Below are 23,119 nucleotides of genomic sequence, written 5' to 3' on the forward strand. Positions count from 1 at the left end.
TATAAGAGGGTCTCATAATGTTGAAAAGGGATAAAACCCACCCTGAAGATGCTGTAATGATAAAAAGGGACATCAAATTTCACAATTTTTCATAGGTATCCCAATTTTGTTCTGTAATCTTCACAGATTTAAAACGGAAAGTTTAGCACCAATTTCTGTTTTAACAAACGTATTTTTACTAGATGGCTGTTACAATATCTTAAATGCCATATGTGTTTTCTGTCCCATGGGGTCCTAAAAAATGCCATATTTAGCTACTTGTGTGGTGTTTCTCTCTGTGTTTTTTTTTGGTTGGGTTGTTTTAGATTTGCTGTTTGTGTGTGATTTGGATGGGTTTTTATTAACTCTCTGTCTGCTGGGTGTGGGTTTTCCTTTTTTTAACCACCAACACTGGCACCTGGTGCTATCCAACAGCAGTTGAAGTCCACAACTCTTCAAGCATAGAGGTTAACCACAATTTATGGCAACAGGAAAAAGAAGAAAAATCATATTTGGGAGGGAAGGGAGATGACAGAAGTTAAAGACATTGAGAGATGAAAAAACAGTAGGTATGGCATGCAAATACCTTAGGGCAAACTGTGCAAGACTGCAGATCTTCATAAGCAACTACCCAAATGCAGACTCTATTGTGATACTGCCTGGATGGCTCACACTCATCTCCCTAAGGTATAAATTGCCATGAACTCCCTGGTCCTGGGCAGTCAAGTTTGGTGTGCAATGGAAGAAGTCCCTTCAAAATAGCTGTGCAAAAGCACAGCCTAATTTACATCATGCTAATATGCCGGTGTTCTAATATATCAAATAACTTCTGTCCTACCTTGTGGAATAAACGTCTGCATATGCTTGGCTTGGCAGGATTAAGGCATGATGGTTTTAAACTTCTTAATTAACTGCTCTCAACAGACCAGGGCAAGATCCAATGGCAAAACTCCTTTCAGTGAAGGTTATACAGTTAGATGCAGACTTTAAACAATCAAGCTTGAGATTTATTTTTTTTTAATGTACAACAAAATGTAGGAGTTTTAGCACCACAAGGTTGTCCCTCAGCAACAGCAGCGGCTGGGCAATGACAGTGACCTGCCAGGAGGTCCCGGGGAAGCTCATTGAGATTGCTGAAACTTTTGTGCAGATTGAATCTTCAAGGAAATTCTGCTTTCTCTAAGACATTAGCCAGCCACTATCATGAAATAAATGTGGCCCACTGCCACATGTCTCACACAACTTAAAACACCGTGGGTACAGCTCCTTTCTGAGCTGGCTCCTGTGGTGTCACCAGCACAGCAGCTCGGCAGCCCACAGGGCCTGCCTGCACTGCAAAGTTTCATACAAAAGTGCTCAAAATAACTTCTAATAAAGGCAGGATAGACACTGTAACCTGTGCCAGGAGGCAGCTCTGCAGAGTTTTGGGGCAGCCTGAGAAGCTGCCAGGATTGAGTTTTGTCACAGCGTGATTAAACTGTTTCCAACATCTCTATCCAGTCACCAGGGCAGACCACATCACTTATGCACTTGATATCTTCATAACTAAGCAGAAGAGTCTGTGTGAGTTCTTGCAAGATAGCAGAAAAGTACAAAGAACTTCACACTCCATGCAATAAATTGCTCTTGCATCCACTGAGATGAAAGGCTACAAGTACAAGATTTTCCTTTTATCTATATATTAACAAAAAAAGCCTGAATCTGTAGACATGGGCTATATTGAGGCACATCTTCTCTGTAGTCCCTGCTGTCAGAAGCTCTAACCAGGCTAGATAAGCACTGCTGGCTGTGTAGGGATGCTGGTACAAGCAGAAGGAGCGAGGCTGCCCCAGTCCTGCCTCAGGGGAACAATGAGCACATCCCAGAGCTGGGCACTCGTGAAACAAAATGCCTCAGCAAAATGAGCCCTCACTAACGAGCACCTCAAAGGATTAGGCACATCTTAAGGAGACTCCTTGGCAGGCAGTGCTGTGTGAGAACATTCCTCAGGCAGCTGTGCACTAAATTCAGCTCCTGATGCCCTCTCCAGAGCCAGCGTGGGCACCTCTGAGAGCCCGGCCACAGCTTGGCCACTCTTCAACCACAGCAAATCCTGCCCACCATTCCAGCAGAAACCAAAACATGCTGCACCCCACGAGAAGGGCAGGAAGGGTGAGTTAAGTACATGCATTCCCATGAGGAAGCCAGAATTTCCAGTCTATTAATCACGTCAGTGGCAACAAGTAGTTGAGGATTCTGCTTCCTGGAGCAGCAAAGAGACAGTGCCTTGTCCCTCTTCTTAGCACACAGCATCAAAATAGATTAATGTGATCAGTTCAGCCTCTGCTGCCACTCTAAACTGCCCATTTCTATGGTTTTTGTCTAACCTGGATACCCAGACATTAAAGACAGTGAAGCCCTCTGCAGAAACAAAGTACAATGCAGACTTTTTAGAAATTCATCTCAGATCCCTGTTATATTGGCCTTTTTTTTTTTTTTTTTTTTTTTTAAAGGAGGGAATAATATCTCATTAAGTGACATGAGGATAAAAGGATAATAAAAAAGATTAACAATTTCAGTCTGGAATAAGAGTTTTGAAGCAAAGGTATGAAAATTTAAAGGTATTGGGGTGGGGATAAAGAAAATAATTTAAAAGGCTTATTTTGTGAATCCAGAGGGTTAATTTATCATGAAGTCTGGAATTTAAAAAGCAAAAAAATGGTTTATTGGCTCTAAAGGTCAGATAACAATGTTATATCATATTCAATGGGCTAAGGTTCCAAGGGTCTACGGGGTTGCATGACAATTGCAGGAATCTTTATAAAGTCTATTTTATACCTTTATTGTTAATAGCTTTCTAATCCTTTACCACAAATTTATAGTTTAGAAATGGCAACACATCTTAAAGATTAAAGGTATGTGACAAACAGTTCATGTCCTCTAATAATCAAATCACATAGTTTAGATTGGGGGCTTATCAGGCTTTTTCCTACTCCATGGTTTCATAGGTAGAAAATACTTTATATCCCTATTACATGAATGATGAATGGGACCATTGGTTATGGGCTGTTATTTGCTTGGCTGTAGTCAATATGTTTTCTTTGGACAGGGACTTCAGTGATTTATTTCTCTTTTGGCCTTATCACTTATTAACTCAGGGCAGACAGAAACAGCCAAGGTTGTGAATAAGGACTGGTGCCCATTTAGACTTCTAATATCAGAGAAAATATTCTTTTTAATGATCCAGCTACCCTTTGCTGCGTAGAGTCTGATTGCACTTCCCTCTAACTAGAAAATAAAGGTCATATTTCTTGGAGAGTGTATACATAAAATATGCAAAATAATATGTTTCCTTCACAGCCAGCTTTATTCTGACGGTTGCTGTAATTGCTTTCATTTTGAAGCTGTCCTACAGGTACCCTGCACACTTTCAGTGGGAGTTTTTTCCAGGGTGTTATGGTGCTACCAGTGTTTAAGAAATACCAAGGATATGAGGGTTCTGGTATTATTAGCATATAATAGGGATTTTCCAATTTACCTCCACCATCCCCTCCCTGCAATCAATTAGGATTTCTCCCATCTTTCTTTCCAGACTCTGCAAACCAAACCAACCACCCTAATATTGATAATATTCTACCCTGCTAACTCTCCACACTTCACTCTACTGAGCATGTCCTTACAAGCTTCAAAACAAATATTTTGGTAACAACATTAACACCTGAAACCACCACCAAAATAGTAAACACTGAAATTATTTCACTTAAAAAATCTTGTTCCAAAACAATTGCAGCCATTATTTTCCCCCCCCCTCACAGTTTCCAGGCAGGGCAGGTGACTGACTCAGTTAATGGACTGGAACATTACAAAGGTTCAAGCTTAGCCTCAAACAGAGATTTCCTGAGAGCAGCTCTTGTCCTGAAGGGCAGGTAACACCCAGCTCACATCGCTGATGGGGGCCTGGAGGGAGGGACTGCACCAGCCCCACCCTTGTTTTCCCTGCAGGCTCCTGGACCCAGCTGTGGTGCCATGAGTCCTTCAGGGACCGTGGCAAACACCTCTGGAGTCCCCATGGCTCCACTTGGGAAGGAACACTTGGCACAGTGAGATAAAATCTGCATTAGGATATTTTTTAAATAGTTGTTAGAAGTTTTCTCTTTTTTTTTTCTTGTTTCCAGAGGAATTAATTAAATCCCCCGGTAAAAGTTTACGTTTACAAAGGTTTGTTTTCATTCATCCTCACTTGATTGTGCTCTAGAGAAAGGATTTACCATCTCATTTTCCTCATCCATAGAGCATCTCTGAGATGAGGAACAGATTTTCTATGGAGCATCCAAAGCACAGGGTAACCTGCAGCACAGGGCTCTCCTGCTCTTCAGAACAGACAGCTCTTACTTTAAACTTCTTATATTTCTTTGCACTGAAGGATTTTTTTTTTTCTGTTCTTCTCCAGCACTTTCTGACTATTTAACTTCAAGACATCTGATACTTTTTATTCTGCCACCACTATTAATATTTACTAGTGAAAGGCAGATAGAAACTGCTGTTAAAAACAAATGGCATTCATTTGCTAGCTACCAGATCTCATAGCTGGTCACTCTTCTGGAGAAGTGATGTGCTCTATATTTCATTTCAGCTTAATGATCCTCATATCTTTGAGATTGAAGAATTTTATAAACACATCAGGATAAAACCTGAGACAGCATCAGACATGCTGGATTTTTTCTTTTATTTTTATTGTTCTGTTGATGGTGGCCTTCTCTCCTGATTTATACTAATCAGTTATTTAAGTGCTCATGATTTAATAATAAACACACATGAATGAGGCATTGTAAAACTAAATGAGGTTGTGGATTACTGATTTTAAGAATAACTGCCACTGGGTTTTAACATTTCCCAGGAACTAACAGTCACACAGCTATGGCCAAGGTTAGCTGGTGTAAGGGTCAAACTCCAGTCTGCAAGGATCAAGAAAAGCTCCAGTGGGGCTACGGGAACTTCTTGACAGCCAGTCTGTCTCTTATCATCACTTCTTTTTCCTCTTTTTGTTAATGTTCTTTTCTCTAGTCTACAAACTCCAGAACTCTCCATTCTGAAAACTGACTTTTCATTGATTATGTACCTTTTGAACTTAGTTATTGGTGCTTTCTTGAAAAGAGAAAATTCTCCAAAGGAAATAACTGAAATTTATCAGGTTGGAAATTATTAGCAAAGGAAATAACTGAAATTTATCAGGTTGGAAATTCAAGGGACTCAAGATCAGCTTTTAAATGGTTCCAATTCTGACCAGATCTCTCTATGTGACTCCAACCTCTGCTGCCAGGACCATGGACTGGAGTTTTAGATGGTAACAGATAGTTTTTATTCTCTTACTCTTGAAGGCATTTGACTTTAAAAAAAATGAAAATAAAAAGGATTCTCAGAAGACAACTACTCCTGTGCTTCTGTGAATAAAACCATCTAAAATTAAAAATCTGAAAATTAAATCACCTAAAACAGAGACTTTTGGAAATGCTACCCAAATAATCGGTGATCTGCAAGGCCTTTCCCCTTTGTACACAGACTCAAATATTTTCAGAAGAATTTTCCACGAGACCATTTCTTCTTTGTAGCAAACAGGGGAGTGAAAAGCTCCCTGAGAAGCCCTGTGACATTTCAGAGACGGACGCAGTTTCCCAGAAATTCTGTGAATATCCTGACCTCCACAGCACCAGGATTTCCACATCTCCCTACACACAGTGGCCTAACAGTGCAACACAAACACTGCTCACTCCTGGCAGTGTCCACTCTGTGCTGCTCAGCCTTTGCCACAGTTACCCTGCAGGACAGAGGGGGGTTGTTCCCAGCCCTGTGTGCCCACACTCATCCTCCATCCAGCCATTCCCATCAGCAGCACTTGCAGAGACACATCCCACCCCAGAGCTCACAACAAACCCCACAAGGCCCATGGGGGACTTGCCTGCTCCTCTTGGAGCAAATTAAAATGGTCCCTAAATTCCAACCTGAATCCAAGCATGTAACCCATTGCCAAAAGGAGGAGCAGTGTTTGGGGTACTGCTCAGCCAAGAATCTGAATTAACCCGTGTTGCACACAACCTCAGTGACACAGCTCTGTACTTCTGGCCCCTAGGAAGTCCTTTGCTCTGTTTTGGGAAAAAAAAAAGCATAAAATCTTAAACTGAGCAGGTGGTAGAAGACACAGCATAATGCATTTTTATGGACCCTCCATATGTCCTTTCCAATATGCAGTGAGATAAATTCTCATCTCACTTACAGTCATGCAGCCCCACTCAAATCTTGCAGCTTAGTACCACTGCAAAAGTCATCTGTGAAATTCATGTTGTCCATGGTGCATCAATTTTTTAAAATTAAAACAAACCCAAAAAAATCTCAAAGGCCTGTCTGGCTATCACAAATTTGGGCCAACTCTCGTTTCTTATTTAAGTCGACCATATATGCCCTGAGTCACCTTGCCAAACTACCTATGGATTTGTACCTTTAATCTCTTCCTTTATCTCAGTCTCTCCAGTCCTAAAATAATGGTAGTGACACCCACTTGACTCCCAAGTTGTGACACAAAGCTGAATTCATTCAGTGCTCTCCAGTGCCACAAGAGACTTAGAGATGAGCAGTGCCACAGCATGTCTGGGTATTTCTATTTGTAATATGGATTTTTAATATTATTCCAAAATGAGCACACATTCAAGGTGCATTCAGATTTCTGTGTTTCTGATAACATTCTCTCAGGAATGTCAAAGCTTAAAATCTAAGAAATAATTGCTCTCTAAGTGCATGCTAATGGCTCGCTCTGCAGATGGAAAATAAAAAACTTATGTTTTCTTGTAAGCACAGGGTGACACTGGTTTATTTCTTTCAGAAACACTCACAAAAGCCAGGATTTTTCTGTATATATGTGACCTTGATTCCTAGATGGCACATGGGCTACTTAGAGATCATGTTACTAAGTTATTTGCAGTTAAAGAGGAAAAAAAGGCTAAAATTAATGGGTCACTGGGTATTTTCTTCTGAGAACTTAACTACTTAACAGTAAGAAAAAAAACAGTTTACAGCCAGGTGGCTTGAGGGGATATTTTGTTGAACACTGATTAAAAATAATTTCTTCTAAATGAGACCTGACCACAAAATGGGACCATTAACGAGCAGGGACATTCTCACCAGAAAGGAAACTACGCTTGATCAACTCCTGCACCGCCCACAAACCCCAGGTCTCGTTCTCTCCCTCTCACACACCCTCTCTTTTGCTTCTCCCCCCTGCTTTTGCTGCTCTCCCCTTTTCTTGTTCCTAATAGCAGGGTAAATAAGCAGCAAGTGATGCTGAAATGTTTTCGGCCAAAAACAGAGGCCAAACTCCTCTGAGAAAACATTTGGCCTCTGTGGTTTTGTAATATGTTCCAGAACACTGAGTTCACTGAAGAACATTGTGAAAAACTCCCATCGGCTGGAGTGATGCTGGGGAATGTTACTGTATCCCAACTTCCAATTGGTCCATTTCCTGCAGGCCTTGTTAAAAAAAAAAAAAAAAAAAAGGAAAAGGAAAAAAAAAAAAAAAAGAAAAAAAATAGTGCTATGTGGGAGTTAAAACAAGTTCTCATGGGAAAAATGAATGGCAAGAAATTCTAGCTTTAAAAGAAACAGCTAATCTGCTAGTTTGATTGTTCTTCAAAACTTACAATGAACCAATAATCCTAATTAAAACCACTTGGCCTAGTTCTCTAAAGCATCATAGCTTTTTCTATGCTTCGTTTGTACACACCATAGACTATTAGTTTTTTTCTAGTGCTCACTAACAAAGTGCTGACTTTGTTGGGATGGCTGAGCTAATTTCGTGAACTCAGTGTGAAACCTTAGCTAAACAAAATTGTGGTAATTTTCCTTAATTTGTAAAAGTGATTGGAGTGCAAACAAAATTTTCCTCTTGGGTCAATCCTATAATTTTCAATTAACTAAAACTAATCGGCAGGCATGTACTGAACCTGCATTTTGTTTAAAGGGCTGGAAGGCACTTCTGAAGGTCAGGATGCATTAATTGTTTTTATTTTAGTTTCATTTAGTCCTTTTTAAAAAGCTACATTTAATTTCAGGCTGGGCCTAAAAGGAAAATGCAAATTGTGTGAGGTAGGATTTCAGTCACAACACCTTTTCTGTATCTATTGTACCTCTGTAAGTGACTGCATGAGAGAATGGACTGGATCACCTTTGATTTTATCATTATTGTTTAGTATTTCATAACTTCCATTTACTGGATGAAAAATACTGTGTTTTAAACACCAACCAGAAAATGCATACATGGAAATACTCTCCCTACTGGGACACTTTATTTCCACATTCAGCCATCTGCTTCTGGGCAGACAAGCTAAACTGCTGCCCTCCTTTTCACTGGAAAAGCTAATTAATGATGATCTGAAAAGCAACCCCAAAATGGGTTCAGCCCATTTTTACATTTAAAGTCATCAAAAATTTCTTTGCAAAGTTAAGGGGAGCAGATTTGCCCTTTTTTTTCCCTTCCATATCCACACCTGCCATTTCACCAGCCCCAGGGGCAGCCACCCCAGTGGGGTGACAACAGGCAGGAGAGCACAACCTCATGAAAGGGAAAGGATTCCCCTCAAACAGCCCAAAGCTCTGGGCAACACCCTCCTGTCATGGTTCACACCATCAATTTGACCTTTGCTATTCCTTTTCTTCCAACACATTCAAAACTCTAATTAATTTTTTTATATGGTGTGTTATTGTCCAATATATGGATTTCCCACGCATTGCTGAAATCATAATGCTCCCAAATAAACACACACACAGCTTCCACAAGTGCCTGCTGCTCAGCCAGCAGGGCAATATGTGAGAATTTTAAGAGTCAGTTTAAAGAAATCCAGTGAATAATCTCATCTAGGGGAGAGGGTATTTGAAAAAGACAAGAAAGAATATAAGGCACCTTTGTTCAACTTGCTTAGTATTGACAAAATTCAAATGAGAGTTTCCTGCCCAGCTGGAGCACAGAATTCTCTACTCTGTCTCAAGTCCCTGTGTGTACACTGAGAGTTGGAGCAATGTGTGAGCCCAGTGGAACTCAGAATGCCTTAGTCACAAGTATTTATGATATATCCTAAAGTTCCAAGGGCAATTGAGGATGAGGAAATGATTTGTACTGGGTTGTGCTGAAGCACAGTTCAGGCAAACAGCTCCAGCACAGTCCTTTCTGTAGATGTGAACAACACCAAGTGCATTAAAAGCACATCAAGACCAGGGCAAAGCTGCTAATTCCTGTAGCACACACCCTCAGAGGAACCAACGACACACATCCTTTTTAAAAAGTTAGGCTGCTACTTGATTTACTTCCCAGGCCATTCTTATAACTACTGAGAGTTGTTTGACACTGACAGCACCTGCAGTGTTCCAGAGTGGGGGTTTTTGGTTAGTTTTTTTGAGGCCAAATCACTCAACTTAGTGGTGTCCAGTGTGGGAGACCACCCCAAAGCACACTGCAAGTTGCTGTGTCTGCAGCACTGACTGGGCTGAAAGCTACTTGGGCTCCCTGGAAGCCAGAGACAAGTGAGTTATGGTGAGATGGGCTGGCAAACAGGCTTGGAACCCTTGCAACACCTGCAGGACAGCATGAGATGGAGAAGTTTAGCAGGATCCTTCTCAAGGCAGGTTTGTGTGTCTGGCTCCTTGTGCTTGCACACTTTCTTTGTTTGGTAAGAACTGGAGTATCTGTTTCCCTCCTTCCTCTCCCCTCCTGGGTAAAGAGATGTCCTATTGTGAGGACAAACAAGCAAACAAAAATCCCACACTGGTGTGCTTTCAGATTCATCCCTACAGCCCCCCAGCTCTGACTCCAACCTCAACTGGTACCTTCAGTGATGTCTCAGCCAAAATAACACAGCACAGCTTTTAATGACAAGAGCAGAAGCCCTAGCAAGGGTGATATATTGCCTGCCCTATTTTTCCCCCTTACATTTAAAGCATCCATACCTGTGTAAATGAATCTTCCAGGCGTTCCCTTGCAAAACTGCTTAGACTTGTAGGACAATGTGACTTCTACAACCCCTGGGATGTGTCGGGGAGGCGTCTGTACACGGATGGCATGTGGAGTAATCAGCTAGAGAAAACATTGGGGAGGGAGAAGAAAGAGAAAACAAGCACTGTTAGATGCTGAACACTTCTTTAATAACACTTTCAGATCTCAGTAAATAAGCTTGAAACATGTAATTAACCTGTCAGTGTTTGAACACAATCTTGATGTAACCCACACAAAAGGCAGTGACCACAATATTTACAGGCATTCTTGTAACAGCATTTTTCCTGTTTTCATACATGGCAGGCACTTGCTTCCTAGTGCAAGCATCAGCCCTGGTGTAATGCGATAACTGCAGCCTACAGCAGCAGGACACCCACATTTGCTCAGATGAATTCTGAGGTCATGACAGTGTCCAACAAATCAGATCCATAAATGACACATGATTACATGTGTGAACATGGCACAGCACAAGTCCAAGGTTTTAAATACTCCAGTCCCCAGCTGACATCTGTGCACTGGCAGAGCACCCTGTGCTACTGTTTTAATTTTCTGTGCATTTTGTGAAGGTGTAACTGATTCCTGTATAAATGCAAATCTTGGCTTCCAAAGGATGCTGGATCTTTCCTTCAAAATTATGAGAGCACTCAAAAATGATGTACCAAAGAAAACCATCTAACCATCACTTCCAGTCTGCCTTCACTGCAATGACTGACACACTTCTGAGAGGGCTTCTTCAGGCATGGATTTACCCAGAAATCAATAAACAACCTTGACTTTCTTTTTATTGGGGCAGGGGATTCTGATGCTCTTGGCACAAAAAGTTGGGCTGGGTCAGTGCTGCACTTTCCAGGCTCTAGACTATTTTTGGTTTTTCAGGATTCTGGGCTGGATTTAAAATGTGGTCCCTCAAATGAGTAGCAGAGCTATCTAGGAGTTCACTAATTCATAGCAAGGTTAACTCAAATCTCTGCTGCTCTCAGAAGCGACAGCATTGTCTTCCCCATCACCAAAATGTCCTCTTCTCACTCATTGTGCTCCCTTAGAAAAAAAAAGTAAAAAGAGGTCTAGAGAAAAGATGACAGAATTGTGTCCAACAACCAAGATACAGCTCTGGCACATGGATAATCCTTCTCTGCACATTAATGCCCCTCCAGAGAGGCAAATAAAACCAAGACCATAACCTGGCTTGACAGGTTATGAGCAAAGTGTGAGCACCCCATGCAGTTAAATGCTCTATACTCTTGGTCAAATCATGTCCTGGATTAAGGAATAAATTTAAATAGATTTTTTTTAATAAAAAGCTTATTTTGTTGTTATTTTTACTAGGAACCAAATGTTTCAGCACTGTAGTAAGGCCCTACCAAAAAAACCCCAGACTTTGATCCAGTTCTTTGTTTAGGGCATGGGACTAAAAAAGAGCACAGAAGGAGAGCAATATCTGTCTGAGAGCCATCTGTGCTACAGAGGGAAATGGCACACACAGTAGGGAGCTCTCCATATTTAAAATAAGAAAATTAATATTAAATCAAGTTGAACGTTAAAACCAAAACTACCAGCATCAAATGCTCCAAAAGTTATTCAGATCCACAGAAGTCAGAAGCCACATGTCATTTTAGAAATTATCATGTAGGGGTTGATGTCTTCTTGTTTGGGAGCTCCAAAAGTATGTTTGCAGGCTCTGCTTTGGAATCGTGTGGTTTAGAAACTCACTTACTTTTTAAAAGAAACCTGCCTTTTTTTCTAAATTGCTCACTCTACCAATTTGGGAAAAAACCTAAAAATTTAAACAAAAACTAAAACCAAACCCCAAACTTCTATGGAATGCTTTTACTTAAACTGAGTTGCCTTGCAGTTGAGCTGACCAAAGCTTAAAAGTCCAGGCCAATTCTCTCCATGCCCTAAAAAGCCAGCAGAGGCAGAAGGCAGTGCCAAGCAGCAATTGATTTCTAGTGCTTCAGACACCTCTCACATTGGGATGAGCCATCCCCTGGAAGCTCTGACCCTTCCCCACTGAACCAACATGACAAGCTTAGACCATTTGCTCAACTGTAAGCAGCCAAACATAACTGAGATAAATCCCATCCTCGAGTGGTTCTGGTTAACTGGATGGACTGGCAAGATGAGAAAAAAATTTTGGCATTTTTGGGAAAAAATATTTGTAAAAACAGCCAAGGATTTTAGTAGTAAAGGTTAACACGCTCATCTTACTACACCAGCATGAGCCTTGCATCCCTCACCCCCATTCTGGCATGAGCTATACATGCAGCTTCTGGTTGTATCTTTGAATTTCCCAGCATTTACTGGTCTGTCACCACTTTAATGTTCTTTAAACATAATTTGTGGCATTTTCCAATACTCATCTTCCCTGGTTCCCAAGAAACGTCTGACCTATTTATGGTCCATTGTTACAGAGAGCTGGGGAGAGTTAAGCAAGTTTCCTGGTTTGTTCTCCACAAACAATTTGGTTTTCCTTTGTGCTCTGAAGTAAATAAGTTTAACTGTGTTTAAAACCACAAATATACAATAATGTCGCCCACACATTCCCAAAGGGTGAACATTATGTCTGAAGTCCTATCATTTAGGACACTCAGGATGTATTTTATTCCTCTTTTCCCTACAACTAAAGCTTGGGAGGTATACCAGGAGAATACATGTTCCTTTTCCTTTTGCTTTTTCTCCATGACATCTGTCATTGACCACTGTCAGGGATTTGGTGCTGGGCCTTTGTTCTGGGTCAGCCCTCAGGTCTCCTGCACACAGAAGGAACTCTGGGCAGCTTGGTTACACACCAGGAGTTCCCTAGATTGCTGTCAGAGCAGGAGATTGGCTTTAAGGGACAAAAAATGTTCCCTTGCACATCAAAACCTCCCACCTTGGGTCTCAGATTCTGGTTCCACAGCTCTGCCAGGATCTGCTATGGACTGGGAGCAGCTCTCCAAATTGTCCTGACTCTGGTTTGCAATCCAGGTGACCCAATTGGTGCTGTACATCTCTGGGCAGTCCAAGCCCATCCACAGCAAAAGCAGATCTGCCCCTGCCTTCCATAACTCCAGAATTATGGGATGCTTTTCTGTCAGCTTGGGGCCTGATGTGGGGAACCTACTCCACCTTTTGTCCTTTCACACTGACATAGCCTGTTCCTTCTTCAGGGCACAGTCTGCCTCATATTTACATGCAAAGCCTCTGGAAGAGGTGAGCTATTACACCCAGGGATATTAAAAGTAAAGACACCACTTCTGGATGCCTCTGAGCCCCAAAGAGGGGGAGACTGGTAAAGAGCTTTGGGGAAGCATCATGACATGTTCACCCTGTTGTTTTTAGGCATCTGCCCTTGTCCAATGACAACCACAAGACCCTGAGGCAGATGAGCTCCCTGTGTGACCCAGCAGGGCCAGTTGTGAACCCTCACCTCAGCTGGCAACTCTTGGTGGATGAACAGACTCCAAAAGAACAACATGCCAAGAACCAAGAATCCCTAAATTTGAGTTATGCCCCTTTCTGAATTTATTTTTTAAATATAAATCTTGAGCAAGGCTTTAACCTGTGATTTGGACATGAACCCAGCAGACAAAATTCCCAGATCCATCTTCCTCCTCCATTCCAGCATTTAACAAATTGAGAAACTGAGCTGGACATAAAATTAGTAACTGGACCTTTCTCCCCAGGGATTTTCAAGTGATTTGGCCTGATACTTAGCAACTGCATTTGCTGTTTGGTATAAATTCTTACATGTCAGCTGGGAAATACAGTGGGGTTGCACTAAAACCTGAGCTAGGGATCTTTTGAATGGCGGGTGGTGCCTGGCCTTCAAAATCCAAAACACATTTGGGCTGAGTGTGTACAACAAGCCTCTTTCTGTGGTTTGCAAATATATTCTAGGCATTCTTGTGTGATACAGCATCATTTCACACTCTTCAGAGTGCCAGGTTACTTTCTTTTTTTAAAAGTGACATTTTATAAGGAGATGTCATTAATCTGAGTCACTAGTTTATTTTTGCATGCTTGAGCTCTGGTTTGTGGTTAGGGAAATGGTGACAATCAGTCATAAATTTGACTTTGACTCTGTGTGAAGAGGACCATTAGAACAGGAATGAAGAAAAATCCCACCAACTGAAGGTAATGACAGCTTTCAATGAGAACAGAACCCTTAGGGTACCTATATTTTAAAACACAACCAATGACTTTGCATGCCTCAATTCTGGGCATCCAGATGCTGCTTAATAAGCCTTGGTTTGCAAAGAGAGGGTGCCTACTCATTTTTTAAAAATGAGTCAGAGCTCCAAAATAAGCACTCAAAGCCAGAGACTTCCAAAATCAATAACAAACATAAAAAGCAAAATAACAAACTGTGTCACAGAATTTGATTCAGCAGCAGTAAAAAAAAAAAATATATATATATACACAAAAAAGCCACCAAACCAAAAAAATCATCCTCTGTTTTTGTGCTGTACAAAGGTAAAAAAAAAAAAAAAAAAAAAAAAAAAAAAAAAAAAAAAGATGTTTCAGTGCTTCATCTTTTCTTAATATAAAAGAAAAAGAAGTTGTTTCCAGCTGACTCTGTACAGCTGCAGGAATGTTCTTGGCAGGAAAATGTTTGAAGAAATAGTTCATTTTAAGCAAATATTGTGGAATATTTATAAGAAACTAATTTTGTCTTCACAATCATGTATTTGCCCTGCAAGTTGACTCTCAGAGTCTGAGCACCCCAACGGGAGAGAGAAACAAGAAGGGTTCTTATCAGCAGGGCCGATTTGGAATATCTGTGACCACGCAGGGACCCAGAAGCTGGTGAAGCCCCCCAGTTCCAGCTCTGTGTGAGTGTGCACGGCACAGACAGGCAGCAGAGCCTGTCTGGCACACAGAATGTTTGCTGGGAGGCTCTGAGCACACCCAGCATGTGCACACGATAGAGCAGTGCTGTTTGCTTGGCGGTTACCAAAGTCCCTTGGAAAGAAAAAGGCATTAGACAGCCCATTCTGCTGTATTCTAAAAATACCAAGGGCTTTTAAAGTCATTTTTCTAAAGTAATATGGGAGGTAAGGATTAATTGAACCTACTGGCTTAGGGTATCTGCATTTGTGCTCAAAATTAATGTGACAAATTAAGTTTTTATTTAGTTCTCCCTGGCTGAGAAAGGTTGCAATTATGTTAGAGTGTTTACAGCTAAAATATATGTTTAAATAATAAATATGTGTTTCAGAAACCATTTTAAAACTCCTTTTTTAACACAGTCAACTCCATTTCAAGCATATAAATATTTCAATTACAAAACTTGAATACATGTAAAATAAATTAAAAATATATTATTTACATTTCAAATTATTTATAACATGCTGCTTGACAGCAACAAATTCACTCTTAAAAGGGAGTTGTTTGGGGTTTTTTGACTCTTAACTTTACTTCTGAATTAGGGTAAGATTTATATTTTAAATATCCATGCAGCTCAGGTATTTACATGGATTTTCCTATAATAAAGTCTGAGTAATATAGGACCTTTATGATAATTACCTTCACAGCACCTCTCCAAAGAAGGTGACTAATCTTATTACTGTTTTAGAGAAAGGGAATTGAACTTTAAGTAGATTATACGATTTGCCCAAGGTCCCATGCAAAGTCTGCAGCAAAATGATGCTTAATTTCAATATTAGACTTCATCGCCCAAACCACCTGCAATTATAGCTGAAACTGAAGCTGGAAAAATCCACATGAAAATGCTCTGCAAGACTCATTCTTTTTCTTTAGTCTCTGCCTATCTGGTTTTGTTTGGGATTTTCTGAAGCCCAGTTAAAATTATGTTTTGTTTGGATCCATGAAACAGCAGGATGAACTTTAAAATTTGTCCAGAATTCAATGACAAAATAACCTGGCTGAGTTTGCTTATAACTGGGCCTTACTGGCAACTCAGGATGAGCCTGCTCCAGTTTTGTAATGGACTCAGATTCAGAGGTTTGACAGTTCAATCTTATACTCTATTAAAGTAAAACAAAAATGTTCTTCTTGGGTACTGAAAATTCCTTAGACATTTTTAGAAATGGGAAGGCAAATGAAAGAACTTATTTTGTACTTCATAGGTGGCTTGTATGTGTAACTTGAATTATTTATAGATCACTATTATTTAGGGATCACTCAGCTCATGCATTTCTGCACTTGTTTACCGTGTTTGTCTGCTTCTTTTAGAAAGAATGTTCTTTTCTCCTATATGATTTTTGACTGCTCTCATTGGTTATGAAATGAGAAGCAGTTCTGTAAGAGGGAGGCAGTGAAAGAGTTGCAGCCCATTGCAGCATTCCCAGACAACAGACTGGCTTCAGTCCGGACCTCCCCTAACATTATTAATTCCATGACAAGGCCTTGCAAACATCAGCAACAATGTTTTGACCAGCACTCAGTCTCCTGAGATTAGAAATTGACAATTAATGGCTTCCACTAATAAATAGAATCAAGATTTATAATGAAAGATCCAATTCTGCAGCACCAGAATCGGAGCAGTTTCCTCCCAGCCCCTTCACCTTTCCCTGCTAAACGTCTGCAGCCATAATGGCTTCAATAGTAACACACAAAATGCTTACACTGGGCCCAGGGGGCACTTTCATGATCACATAAGGGCTTCAGAATAGGGCTCATTTACCATCTCTCCTTTTCTGGAATGCCCTTTCATCCACACTTGTCCTCAAGTGGAAGGATGAGAGAGAGAGAGAGAGAGAATAGTGAAGGACATTAGAGAATACTCTTCACATGGAAAAAATGCTGCCATATGTGCCATGGAATCAGTAGGGGGAATGTGCTGGATATAAATTAGGCTGTGGTGTTGATTTAAGATTTACAGGATGTAAGGTAAAGCATCAGAAAACCCTCTCACCATTGGGAAGTGTTGCATAGATATCTTAGGGAGGCTGGGGGTTTTTTTCAGTATTAAAATAATGAAAATTAAAATTTCTTATTAAACCTCAAAAATGCTTTTGGAAAGCCCTAAGTTCAAAATATAAACCTTTCCTCGGAGCTGTCTCCCTGTGCCAGTGGGGGAACTCTGCCATGGTTTCTACAGCCCTGGCCATGGCCATTGGGGTTAAAACCTGCCTGGGTTTTAACTTTCCACAGATTTTTGGGGAATGTCAGGCTCCACCATTAATTATGTCCTGAGAAAAGACAGGATTTAAGGAGCTGGGAGGAATAACAACAGCAAAAAAAAAAAGGGATAAGAAACAAGGAAAGGGTTCCTGTGAAACTACAGGGGCCCTTGCTAGGTATGAGGAGTCCGCTGTGGATACAACATGGTGCATTTGTTTGCTGCTATGAAAATGATATTTACAGCAAGTATCCAGGCTTTAGGGATATGCTGTTCAGAGGTGCTGAATTCTGCAATCTCCACCTCACTGAGCTGCAGCTACCAGCAGCCAGCTTCCGTGGAAAGTGGGATCACCTAAATGTTTCCTGTGGGTCCTTAGCTATTGCAGTGCTAAACACAGAATTATTCACACAGGCCTTTATCCTCCCCTTTCCATGGAATAAAACCCACTGAGCTAAATTCTGTGCCAGCACAAGAAGATGCAAATCCCCCTGGCTATAATGGGTTCCTGCCACAGGTAAATTTGACTAATTATTTTCATAAAACAGAGCAAGGCAAGGATTCGTGTGTCGACATTTGTTGCTGATTTAGGATGTGGCCCAGAGAAAGGACAGGCTGGCTACAAGGAGACAAAGCTGTGAGACATTAGCTATGAGACAACACCTACCTCACTCCAAACCAGCATGGTGCCGAATATGACCTGTAACCCATCAAAGAAATTGTCTCCTATGATGATGACAGTGGCACCTCCTGTAGTCCATCCTTCACTTGGACTGATGGCTTTGATACATGGTGTAGCTGCTTTTCAACACACATGAAAAAGAGAAGTATTCTGCTGTTAGAACTGGATTTTAATGATGGAAGACGTGAGAAAAATAAAATAAAAGGAGCTCTCATTTCCCCCCCTTACTAACATAAAGATTTCAGCAATCACATTCTTTGTAGTACATATGCATGACCTCAAATTCTATCTTTGGAAGCATTTTTTTTTCCTTAATTAATTTCTGTTTGGTTTTATTATCTGCATTGAAAAAAAGATTTTTTTTAAAATTCTACATTAGCAAAAAAATCACAGCATGATGGGCAGAGACCAATTGGAAATCAGGACACGTCCTTTTTTTTTTATTGTATATGAAATGCACAAGACCTAAGTTAATAAAACAATCTCCAGTAAGCTTGCTTTATTATCCATCAGAACCCAAACTCACCAAGGAAACTCCCATAAATATTATGGAAAATATTGGCAAAATAAAAAAGGGTGTAACCCTCAGCATTTCTCTAACTGTTCTGCAATCAGATCCAGGTTGTTCAGTATTAAACCATGCTGCCCTGATTAATGCTTTGACTACTACAAAAAAAAAACCAACACCCCATAACCAAAAGCCACAGCTGCCATCCAGTCATTCCAGTTGTATTGCATCTACAGGATAAACAAAATGTGTGTGCAACATATTTTGCCATATCCATGGAATCTCACAGCCACTTTCTTGGCATTGTGTCTACTCAGAGCCTCTGAGAGGATGTTGAAAACTCAAGTGCTGCTTAGATCTTGGGCTAAGAGCTTCTGGTTTGAGACTTTTTAGGCAGAAGCAGCTCAAATACTGGTGGGCTGGGGCATTATAAACATTCACATATTGATTCTCCTCCTCTGCAGCACAGGGGCAACTTGGAACTTAACAGTGCTGAAGCAAGAGAAATAACATTACTGTAAAAATAGGTAGAAAGCCCTGGGTAACTCCACTCCTGCTCCTCTGCAATGCTGTGGAGCCTCAGGGTGGTCACACAGGTTGATGGAAAGAAGCAACTTCACCCAAGATGCCACCAACTTTTCCTTGCATGAGATGAGAGTATGGCATTGGTAATATTAGATAACATTTTGAGTAAAGCAGGTACCTCAACAATTTCATTACTCATGGAAAACAGGTTCAAGGAGCAGCATAACTCCACCAGCCAACCTCAGTGCTGGAAAGAATGATTCTTTCCTGTGGATATGATGCCAGAGGGAAGAGGCTGCACTGCAAATTCAGGAATGGGTGCCACTGCCCAAATTTAGGGTTGGTGCCATTTGGCTGTGAATTGCTACTTGATGGAAAGGCTGATTGAGCTGTTAATTTGGTTTGTAACTTTGATTATTTGATGATGTACTCAAGGAAGAGAACTCAGGCACTTCCTCAGGTAAGGACTTAGTAGGAAGATGGGGATATTAAAACCACTGTGTGTTAGCACCATCCAGCATAAAACCCTTACCCTCATGAGTTACTCAGCCTGGCAATGTAGTGAGTTACTTAATGAGGCACAGCCCCTGTCCTAAATTCTTCTAATTGTACAGACAGGAAATTAATTCATTCACAGAAGCCTAACTCAAAATGCTCCAGACATAAAGTGCTAAAGAGACCCAGTGCATCTTGATGATTCCCCAGTGAAGTTCTGGTTGGTTGGAGCTGATTGCGAGAGCCAGTGTGGCTGCTGGGAAGCTCCTTCCCCCCAGCCCCTGGGCAGGGAGGGTGGGTGGGGAGCTGGGAAGAGGAGAGAGCTGGAAAAGGAGCAGTTGAGTCACCCTGAGCAGTGTTTCTGTGAGCGCTGCCCCAGCCTCACACCACTGATGGTGGCAGGCACAGATGGGGAGCAAACCGACCCCAGCCCTACCTACAAAAGGTTGCAAGTGTCAGAACAAACTTTTCCACTACTTAAGCTGATGGGGATGCCAGCTCCAGGGAAAAACACAAACAGGCAGCAAAAAAAATCATTACCCTACTCCAAACTTGGCAGAGTACAGCCATTAACTTTTACATGAGCTAACAAAAGAAACATCCTGACATTACCGTCACGAAAACGTAGCGCGCGCACAGAAGTAACTTCAATATGTTTAATTTGGATTCAAATTACTTGCATAAAACTGTGCATAAAAACCACTGAGATGTCCAAAAGCAAATGCTTTTCCTTCAGCCAAGCTCACAGCAACAGATTTACAGTGAAAGCAGCTTTTCAAAATTCCATCTAACCCTTTCACAGAATCAAACTTTTTCATAAATAAAAATTAAAGTCACTCCCAAATTACACCCTTTCCAGTATTCCCAGTTGATTGTGGACACATACCCCCCACAATAAAACCCAGAGATAATCAGTTTCCCATGTGTCAGAGAATGAGCTACTTTTCTTAAAGACTACAAGCAACATTTTTTTTCCTAAATACCAGTGAATACAAACTATTTGAGACCATAAGCCATTAACAGAAAACATATGCAGGCTTTGCTGAAAGGGTTGTCAAGCACTGGAAGAGGCTGCCCAGGGAAGTCACCATCCCTGGAGGTATTTAAAAGCCATGTAGATGTGGCACTTGGGGACATGGTTCAGTGGTGGGCTTGGCAGTGCTGGGTTTACAGTTGGACTCAATCTTAGAGGTTTTTTCCAACATAAATGACTCTACAATTGAAAATTATAGATTTAAGTAATCTTTAAAGTGAATGCAAGATACTCTTGTGCAGTTACAGGACCCCACAAAAAAAGTTATTGCTGTTTATGTTGTGATGTTCTTTGTGTTTCCTGTGTTGCACTCAGAGATTCAAGTTGCTGCCCTGTCTGTGATGCCTCATGTATTTGATTGTAATATTTTATAAATCTATTTGCTTCATATCAAACACATGTCGAGTGCCATCCATGGGAGCCAGGGGGACTGAGGCAGACACTCAGGGCTCTGTGCTGAGCTGGGGCTGTGAGTGGGACACCTCTCACCTGGAAAGCCACTGTGACCAACAGCACATGGCACTTTATTTAAATATGTAAAAATTATGCTGAATCAGTGCCTCATCAAACCTGCTGGCAATAGCCCAGGACATCTCTGAGGATAAAAAGTCGGGACTTGGTGGTTTAGTCCCCAGGGCAGGATGGTGCCCTTTGCAGGCCCAGCCTGAGATGGAGCAAGAGCACTGTGCTTTCCCAAAATATTTCATTATTTCCCATGTCACAAAAACCAGAGGGACTCCCCAGCTTTCCCCACACAAACTCTCTTATTTTTATTTGGAAGGGTTGCAGGAGTTGCTGCCCAGCCAGGGAAGTGGCTCTGAAGGGCTGCATCCCAAGGAAGACGTGCTGAGGGAGGCATCCAGACTGCTACCTGTTTTTGAGGGCACAAACCATGTTTATACAATGACATATTTGCAATAACCAGTGTCATTCAGGACACTGGTCTGTCTAAAACTTTGTCCTTCCCAGGCCCTTTGCTTGGAGCACCAAGGAGGATGGAATTGAGTCCCATTGGCAGCATCACCACAGGTAACACTGGGAGGGGGCAAGGCAATGACCTCAGCTCTATTTCTGCCCCTGGTACAAATGTCTGGCCAGCTCAGGCCCTCAGCTCTTCATACTTCTGCTCTTAATCACTTGGCAACTTTCAAAGCACTGTCTGGAAGGTGTTTACTTCTGTGCAACCCTAGGAAAACAGAGCTAGGCAGAATAATCTTTTCACTGGAGGTCTTGATTTTTCTACATTTTGTTTTGGTCAGAAGATAAACCAAAATACAGACTTTTCCTTTCTTTTTTTTTTCAGAATGCCGTGTTCCAGAATCTCTACCTAGAATTAACTATAACATTTTTCAATACCTCCAAGAAAAACAAAATGTTTTGTTTCAAAATATTATCACTTCTCATGCCCTTCTGTAACCCCAAAGCATAATTTCTCAAACGGTGTTTTTAAAACAAATAGAAAAAAAGGTTACATAAAATTTAACTTTTTCTGTAGAAAAAGAGTTTTTAGGCCAAGTCTGAAGCTTCACTGATAAAAAAATACAGTGAAGGGCTTTAGACCAGTCCTAATCAAGGCAGTGAAGTGTACATGATTGATAACATGAACAGATTTTAGGTCCAGGGAAGAATTATAACAAAAAAAAAAAAAAAAGAAAGAATAATTGCTCATTCCTACATATATGAACTTTTCTCTTGTTGTTGTTGAATGAACAGCTGGAAGCCAACTACAACAAGAACCAAAGAGTTTGGCAGCCCAGCTATCAGACAGGATTTTCAGACTCTTTGGTGTGAGTCACATTCATTGTGTTTTCTCAGAAGAGCTGGGCTGAGGGAAAACCAAACATCCCCCTCCAGCTGCAGCAGGACCTGCAGCTCCTCACTGAAGGTGATGTGGCCACATCCTCCTCCTGCTGAAACGGCCTAAGGGTTGGGAGCCTCAGTGAGCTGCTCTCCTTCTTTGCACAACACCAGGCCAAGTCAGAGCCCACCTGTGACAATCCCACCGTGCTGCTCCCAAGGGCCAGGCTCACAGACAGAGGTGGCAGAGGAAATTCTGTTCTGCCCTCCCAGACTTACTGAGGCCATTGGGAATCTACCACTGGCTTCAAAACTAAGGGCTCTATCAAGAAACATTTAGGATTTATGAGCAAAAACCTTAGTGGCTCCAAGGAAAACAATGTTCTTATGAAATCTTCATTTTTCTCAATGTATACATTGTTAAAATCTTATCACCCACCATACAAAGGATGGCAGGTACCCACTCCAGCACATGGGGAGCAAAAAAAGGAAAAGTTTTTTGTTGTGTGCTGCAGTGTGTTCCTGTGTTCCCACACTTCCCAGCTACTGATACACAGGGATTTTTCTTCCCTCAAACTGTGACAATAAAATGATTACCCCGCCACAGTTTAGCATAATGGTTCAGAAACGCTCGTGGCATATTGCAGAGTTAAAGTGGAAATTATTAGGTAGCTCTTCTTTGTTATAATAATGATCACTCCACAAATAAAAGCTCTTCTCCCAAAGGTACTGCAAGGCACAAAATGCTAATTCTGAAGATTATGTGTGCGCTTTTATTAAATATTACTCTGCCCTGTCTGTTTGAGGGCTTCACTGCTCTGATTGTTTTATGAGTGCCATGTTAATGTCAGCCCCATCTTGCTAGCAGCAGGCACACATTTTAGCTTTTGTATGAGAGTTGATCAAAGGCCACGTGCTGAGGGAATTGCTGAGAAAACACGGACAAGCGATAAAAATCTAACAGATTAATTGGTTTAAATTTCATTTCAGGGCGTTGAACTTTGGCTCAGGACACAAGTACT

The 23,119-nt window shown here is 41.2% G+C and overlaps 1 protein-coding gene across 8 annotated transcripts in view; it reads right to left on the reverse strand.

The window, feature by feature from the left end:
• The window catches only part of EBF1 (EBF transcription factor 1), a 265,262-nt gene that overhangs the window by 50,341 nt on the left and 191,802 nt on the right, over nucleotides 1-23,119 (reverse strand). For 4 of the 8 annotated variants that reach the window (XM_063168936.1, XM_063168934.1, XM_063168940.1 and 1 more), the window contains exons 9-10: nucleotides 17,725-17,855; nucleotides 9,946-10,072 (exon numbers count right to left, since the gene is read on the reverse strand). In XM_063168936.1, the coding sequence (XP_063025006.1) occupies nucleotides 9,946-10,072; nucleotides 17,725-17,855 (258 nt within the window). Of the gene's footprint in view, nucleotides 1-9,945; nucleotides 10,073-17,724; nucleotides 17,859-23,119 lie in introns of all 8 variants that reach the window. The other 4 variants (XM_063168935.1, XM_063168933.1, XM_063168939.1 and 1 more) reach the window with 1 other exon arrangement.

The sequence above is a fragment of the Melospiza melodia genome, chromosome 14, assembly GCF_035770615.1.
Source record: "Melospiza melodia melodia isolate bMelMel2 chromosome 14, bMelMel2.pri, whole genome shotgun sequence".
Taxonomy (NCBI): Eukaryota; Metazoa; Chordata; class Aves; order Passeriformes; family Passerellidae; genus Melospiza; species Melospiza melodia.